This window comes from Muscardinus avellanarius (assembly GCF_963383645.1).
Source record: "Muscardinus avellanarius genome assembly, chromosome: 1".
Classification (NCBI taxonomy): Eukaryota; Metazoa; Chordata; class Mammalia; order Rodentia; family Gliridae; genus Muscardinus; species Muscardinus avellanarius.
This window is the reverse complement of record NC_137786.1, coordinates 222,676,617-222,684,865: the sequence shown is the minus strand read 5'-3', so window position 1 is coordinate 222,684,865 and position 8,249 is coordinate 222,676,617. Positions and strand designations below refer to the sequence as shown.

The window sequence follows — 8,249 nt, the reverse complement described above, 5'->3', positions numbered from 1 at the left end:
GATGGCATCAAACTAAAAAGTTTCTGCTCATCAAAAAAAATCAAGAGTCTAAAGAGAAAGCCTATAGAATGGGAGTCTCGTGTATGCTTTTCACAAAATATTTAAGTATATCATTTTTTCCTCTAATAATTACCTTAAAAGTCTCTTATGTGTCTCAGAGTAATTTTAATTTTCAACAAGTTCAGAGTCATTTCTTCTTAATTTTTTACTGTTCTACCTTCTGATATCTTGATAGCAATGACATTATGGAAAATTTCTTAAAGCATAGCATTTCATTTCATTTTAAGGGCTCTATTTATTAACCAATGAGAGTCTTAAAACATGTTATGTCAGCATTAAAGGAACTTGATAATAAGGCCTTATATAACTAGCTCTCCATATTTTCTAATGCTTTAAAAATCTTTGTGAGTATATACTTTATCTTTAAATAGTTGTCCCCATTTATCAGATTCTTCTATTCCTTGTTTGTCTAAATACATTGGTTCTGTAGGTCAAATTATTTTAGACTTTTATCATACAAAGTAACTTGCACAGAAAAGATACTAAAAATGTTAACTACAAAATTGATAAATTATGAGAGCTTTTTCTTTTGGTCATTAATACAAAGGAAAATATTTACTTTTAATTGAATAATGATGTTTCTAGAATAAAAATAGTGGTATGATCTAAGACATGTGTGCCAAGGAAACATTTTATTTTTCTCTGAAACACCAAGGCGTTTCAGATGTTGACATACCAAATTTTTAGAAACAAGAATTTTTCAGCTTCTGTTAAAATGAAACTCTTAAGCTATCAAACAAATGAAGGGTTCAATCATGATTTTCAGTTTTCAGGTCAAACTCAACATTCTTGCTTCAAGTAGCCTAAGACTATCTTGATCATAAATTTTTGTGATTCAATCTTTGATGCAACTTTACTTTTTGAAGTTCTTATTGGTACATGATAATGAGATTCAAAGTGATTTATTCATAAGGGACCTACCATTATTTGGTCTGCTGATACAATTTTGAAGAATCTATTTTGCAGATTAATATTATGTTAGTAAAACTACGGAAGTTTTGAGTCAACTAGGATTTCTCTTCCAAATTGACCTTTTTGCTGCATCTTTCACATCCTTATTTCTCAGACTATAAATCAGTGGATTTAGCATGGGGATCACCAATGTGTAAAACACAGCAGAGATTTTCTCTTGTTCTAGGGAATACTGAGAGCTTGGCTGGATGTAACTAAACGTGCCAGATCCATAAAGTAAGGTCACAGCAGTCAGGTGGGAGGCACAAGTGGAGAAGGCTTTCCACCTCCCCTCTGCAGAGTGGATTCTCTGGATGGCAATGAGGATGCAGACGTAGGAGACCATGATGACCATGAACGTGAACATTGCAATGACCCCGGAGAAGATTAAGAGCAGCATTTCATTGGTATGGGCATCGGAGCAAGAGAGCTTCAGCAGAGGAGGGATGTCGCAGAAATAATGATTTACGATGTTAGGACCACAGAAGTCAAGTTTCAGCAAACCTATTGTGTGTGTCAGGGAGTTAATGAGCCCACCCAAATAAGAGGCAAGAACCATCTGAATGCAGACGCCCTGGGTCATAATGACTGTATACAGTAAGGGATTCGCTATTGCCACATAGCGGTCATAAGCCATCATGGACAAGAGTATGCCCTCTGTGGTTGCATACACTACAAAAAAGAAACTCTGTAGAACACAGCCAGAAAATGAACTGGACTTATGTTTTGATAGCAAATGGACCAGCATCTTAGGAGCAAAGACAGTAGAATAGCAGATATCACAAAAGGAGAGGTTGCTAAGGAAGAAGTACATTGGAGTATGAAGTTGGACATTTAACCAGATCAAGACAATCATCCCCCAATTGCCAACCAGGGTGATGAGATAAATAAAAGAGAAAATAAAAAATAGAGGGATTTGCAAGTTAGGATTTTCAGATAATCCTACTAGAAGGAATTCCTTCACACCTGTGTAATTCCAGCCTCCCATGCCTTCCACCTTCTATAGCTCCTTAGTTACAGAAAAAGATGATGTCACCCAGAAAAAAATATATGTATGGTTTCTTTCATGATCCAATATGCATCACTGCATACAGCACGTAGGGTCACCCTGTAGATAGATGAAGGAAAGAGATTAAGTTTAGCAGTCAACTCTTTGTGAACTGAACAATCCATATATTATGACCCAAAGTTTTGGAATTTTAGATTATTTTATTATTTGGTTCTCAACTTACATAGCATGAAAATGATGCTCAAGAAAGCTCTCTTATATGACAAAACTATTTATGTGTAGAACTAAAATTCAAATCCAGATCCTAGTACCAAATCTCTTGCTCATTCTATGACATGTGCCAGCCCTCTGCTTACATGTGTTACAAATTGGCTAGTCTTCAGTAATATCAAACCTTCAATTATCCTGTTCCTAACCTTTCTTTTTTTGTTAACTTCAGTTTTATAAGAGAAACAAATAATACACATATCAGTATATTCAGTAGTCCTAAGCAGTACAAGTAAAAGTAAAGGAGGTGTACAGAAAGAATGGAGACACTATCATATAGTCTATTAATTTGTTGTTACAGCAATTTATGACAAAATTAGTGGCTTTATTTTTCATTTATAGTATTGTGGGTTGAATCCAGGAGTGTTTTACTTTTGATCACTATCCCAACCCTGTTTTATTTTTTTATATTGAGACATAGTCTGCCTTACTAAATTGAGGAGGGCCTCATTAAGTTATTGAGGCTGGCCTTGAACTTCTAATCCTCCAGTCTCAGCATTTGGAGTACTAGAATTAGAAGCTTGCACCAGCCACCTCACCATTCTCTGGCACTATCCTCCAACAGCAGGGAGGTCACAAGTAGGAAATCAGTTTCAGTATATTGAAATCTATGTGTGGCTACACTCCTTCCAGTATGCATTCTTTTGCTAATGGCCCCCCTTCCCCTTATCTTCAAAGACAGCAACAGAACTCTTTTCCTTAGTCATGGACCTGCTTTTTCTTCTACAGTAAGTCTTCCTTTGCTTCCTTTTACACTCTCAATTAAAGTTACTGTCTATTGATTACCCAAGATCATCTCCCTATCTTGGAATGATTCACATCTGACAAATTCCTTTTTATGTATTAAGTTACATTTGCAGATACTAAGGAATAGGATTTGAATATATAGCCTTGAACATGTGAAGGCTGAACACCACACTTCTGAATGAAGAATGGTTCATAGAAGACATAACAGATGATATCAAGAAATTTCTAGAAACAAATGAAAATAAAGACACAATATATTAAAACCTCTGGGATACTTTGATGGCAGTATTAAGAGGAAAATTTATAGCACTGAGTGCTCACATAAGAAAAACAGAAAATCATCAAATAAATAATCTAATGACACACCTCAAAGCTCTTAAAAACAGGAACAAAGCCAGTAGAAGACAGGAAATTACTAATATCAGAGGGGATGCTAATTTAGTCTGATATATGTATGTTGTTCAAAGGACTCTACATACTGTGACATCTGAACATAAACACAATGGAAGTTGTCTAATCAGGCATGCAGATATCTAAATTCAAAGTCCTGAGTTGTAATTTTGTAGAATAGGAGGATTTCATCAATTGATTAGACCATAAAGAAGAGGGAGAGTGACTCATGAGGAATAAAATAGACTATATTGGTAGTACTTTGTAAGGGTTTGTAAGCTCTCAGTGATCTGGGAGCAGCTTTGCCTGGGGTCACAGAGTCTCAGCTATATTACAGGCTCATTCTAGCACTTGCTTTGAGAGTAGATTTCAGGAAGTCCAGAGTAGAAGTAAGAAAGGCATTAGGAGGCTGTTTCAATAATCTTTGAGAGAGATGACTATACTTAAAGTTGTAGTAGTAAAAATGACCAAGAGTGATCCTGCTCTTTATAAGTTTTAGGATGAGAATTAAGAAAATTGAGAATTGAACTTAAAAGCTTACTTTTAGTTGTGTGTGTGTGTGTGTGTGTGTGTGTGTATATGTGTGTGTGTGTGTGTGTGTGTGTGTTTCATGAATGGAGTGGTTGATTTCTCAAATATAGAAGGCATGAGAAATGTGTTTGAAAAAAATCAAGAATTTTTTTTTAGATATACTACATTGGGAATACCTAAATTGAGTTTGCATTTGGTATTTGATAGCAAGATTCAACACAAAATGATACAAATTCTGGGATGACCTAATTAGAATATATAATCTGTGGTAAACTTTATGAAGAGATTTTTTACTTCTAATTTTCTGATAGATATCATGACAGATTTTCCCCCGTTTCTAGAATCTATTAGCAACACAATATATCCCAATAAAACCCAGAAAAAGAAAGCATTCTCTTTATGCTTTTCCAAACTTGTGAATATTTGTAGACAATAGTAATGGTTTAAATTGCCAGACACTATCACTTCAGCCTTATATTATCTCTACTGATTAATGTGAAAGCTGTTTGTTATATTTTATTAGCATATTGAAAAAGCAATATAGCACTTTATCTTGGCAAAATAATGGAATTTATTTTATTGTATATTCATAAAGCAGGCACAAATTTTCTGGAATCAACTCTAATTTTATCTAATAAAACTCTATAAAAAGATTAACATATATCATTCATGAACATAATATAAATTAGTTGCATTTCACTAAATTTTATACTTAAATACCTTTATTAAAGAAGATGCTTTGCATAAAACAAATTATTTTTCTTTTTCATGTTTGTCTTCTGAGTTTTATCTAATGTAAATATAAATTGTTCATGTTTTCTTCCATTTGTGGTACTGGTGATGGAATCCATGGGCAGTCTACTTCTGAGCTACACCCCCAGCCCTATTTTTTATTCTTTACTTTAAAACAAGGTCTCACTGAGTTACAAAGGCCTCACTAAGTAGCTGAACTGTGATCCTCCTGTCTCAGTCTCCCAAATGCAAATCTTGGGATTACAAACTTGTGCCACCACACCGGGCTCAATTTGTCATGTTTTCCATGAAACATATGCTCCTCTCATTACCAAAATTACTAGATCATTTGTTTATCATTCAAAGAATATGTACTTAATATAAGGCAACAAATAGGCTTTAGAGATTTTAAGAAGGGCACATGTGTTGTATCCTTGTGGAATTGACATTTACTGGGGTCATGATTTGAATAACCCTGAAATGCAGTGTTGTGAGTATTGTTCAATCAAAGCCAACATTTTCATTCTTTAAGCATAGGTTCATCCCTCCAAAATTGGGAATATAAATCAGTGAATCTGAGTCCAGGTCTATCCAAGGAAAACAGAAAATAATGTACTTGCAAATAACTTTGTCTATTAATAATATCAGATTGAAAAAATAGGAATGAAAGATCTTGTTTGCTTAGAAAGGATGCTTAGTGTACTATGGATACCACATCACTGTACTATAATGCAACAAAGGAGGCTTGAGTTTCATTATATTTCTGGTACTGAGTTGATGAATTGTGTCTCTCTACCATAAACCAAAAAAGAAACCAAGACATCAGAGTTTGTATAATGTTCCTTTTATCATTTAGATAGAGAATTAGAGTTCTTGCCACTGAACAATCATTGGTTTGCAGATTGTGCATTAACAATATCCTGACTCACAATGCCAATGGATGTGTCTTAATGTCAAAACACACACAAAAAAGGAGGAACTATGGGAAGGTTCCTAGCTTTATTCATTGATTAAAAAAAGTAGAAAACAGTTTAATCCAGAAAAGTGTTAACAGGTCAAGTTTTGATTTTCTTCTGTGCTACTAGAAATATAACTAGAACAGAGATTCATTTTGATCCTAAATGCAGAGTTTTTGCTGCTACTTAGTGTTGTCTTCCAGAAGGAGATTCTCTGGAATCCTACTGTGGGAATTATCTTAGAAAAATAAATATTGGAAATAAAATTTTTAGCACCTAAAGTTATAATTAAATGCAGTGTTTCCAATTTTCAAATCCATGCTTTAAACTCTCATGATGAAATAATAATTTTAATTCTCTAACAGTAATTTATTTTTTCATGATTGTGAAATATATAATTATCCATGATCAAGCATACGGTTAGAGCTAGGAATATTAATATGATAAATAACAAAGTTCAAATATTTTGTTATTATATTAAAAACTGGAACTGAGCCAAAAACCTATTGGAAGATTTAATTGTTATATAAGTAATAATGTCTACAGAGTAATGCTACAGTGGTTAACCAAAACACAGGTAACGCTTATATTATCTCATGTGATTGTGCTCACCCACCTTATTATGCAGGTATTATTCATGAGTTTTTTATGAATTATTTAATACAAATATATTTAATAATATAGAAATATATTTGTTTATCATTAATGTGTTGCTCATGTTACTAAAATATTATATAAAATCAATATATCAGATTAAATTTCACATAAAACATTATATAGCTTCATGATTATATGAATTTATAAGTGTATATGTGCACTTACAAACAAAACAGAACATATTCAATAGCTTATGTTTAACTGTGTAGCACAAAAGAGGCAAAACATCAAATAATATGCTAGAAACATAAAACCTGACAATGTTCATAATTACATTTTTAAGAATCCACTATCTTAGCATACTGAAAGACACAAAAGTAGTTATATAGTCTAATTTTAAACAATACACAATACTATGAATATTGTTTATTTTTCAGGTCTATATAAGTGCTTGTCTGAAGAGTGGTTGTTTTTTGTAGCAAAAACAGATCTGAGCTCTGAAAATAGTCACTATTCTCATGAGCCACTTTTTTAAGATACATATATAATTTTGTTACAGATAAAGTGACAAGTTAAAGGAAAATTTAAAAAAAAGGATTTTAAAGTACTTTTGAGGCAATCTTAAAATAAAATTAGGCCTAAAAGAATTTCAGATACCATTATTATATTAAATCAGAACAACAATATTTTCATTGTATTATAGCTATAATACATCACAGTTCTGATGTTTATTTTGAAAATTTTTCAGTAAGTGTGCAAGTAATATTAAAGTACTATGTGAACTAAGTATTAAATAACATAAACACATATAAACTTAGTCACATAGAAGAAAATACAGATATTATATAACTGTTGTCCTTTATCACAAAAGGAGAAGACCACTGAATTACAAATCACAGGTCAGGAAAATATTTTCTGTTTGGGAAAGATGTTAATATCTGGCATTAGATTTTGGTAACAGTACTTTTTATTATGGGGTGATAAAAGAAAGTATCAGAAAGGTACAACAAACCTGTATTACCATTTCCTAAGAATACTTAAAACTCATCAAAGTTTCAAACAGTGGAACATCTATTGGAGACAACCAGGCTTTCATTCTGCTGAAAAAAACTTATTGTTGGGACCAACAATGTTTTATGTTCTGTTCCGTTCTTCTGGGAAAACAGCTATAGCTCCTCGTGAATCTCAGTTGTCCACAGGTTGGATCATTAGTCTCCTTCTGGTCTCTGGAGATGAAATCTAAACAGAAAGCTGTACATCTTAATTTTAACCGATCATGTCTTTGCGTTTATAGTGATAAAATCTGAAATATGCATCCTTTGTTAGCAATACAGTTAAAAACATATATCCCTTAAAAGTCAAATATATTCTAATAACCTTACAATAGAGATGACAAATGCAATTGGGGAAACTGGAAATAGGGTTTTCTGTATCTACTACATACCACTGTGATAAATGTTCAAAAGTTCTAATGATGAAATAGCTGAAACTCTTTATTATCCTATAAAATGGGAGCACTGAGAAATGCTCATTTCATTATAAAATTGATACAAATTAATGTATCACATACTCTAAAACTTTAAACATAACTCACTGAATTAAAGTTTTTGACAAAATACATATACAAGAGACAATGTGAATTAAGTTAATTGCATAGCCTGCATCTGGATAATTTATATTTAAAATATATGCTTTTCTTCTCTATAACAAGTCAGTATGCACCATAGATCTACAGAGTATGACTTGTAATCATATTATAACTTCCATTCTACATGTAGTAGTAAATTCGTAATACAGCAGGGATATTGTGCATACATTTGATTTAGGTTTATTAGTGTGTGTATAGCTCCTTTTAAAAATATACATATCTCACTTAACATAAAGTTATTCAGGTCTTTCCATCTTCTTGCGAATGACATGATTTTGTTCTTCTTTGCTGCTGAGTTCAATTTCCTTACGTGAATTTCCCATAATTTTGCAATCCATTCATCTGGTGCTGGAGACCTCGG

General features: G+C 32.6%; 1 protein-coding gene across 1 annotated transcript; it reads right to left on the bottom strand.

Annotated features, from left to right (window-relative positions):
- Positions 1–1,063: 1,063 nt before the first annotated feature.
- Positions 1,064–1,999, bottom strand: LOC308259890 (olfactory receptor 5J3-like; the record flags this gene model as incomplete). Its single annotated transcript, XM_080691206.1, has 1 exon — positions 1,064–1,999. One exon carries the CDS (start codon positions 1,997–1,999, stop codon positions 1,064–1,066), a length of 936 nt encoding a protein of 311 aa, XP_080547332.1.
- Positions 2,000–8,249: the final 6,250 nt, after the last annotated feature.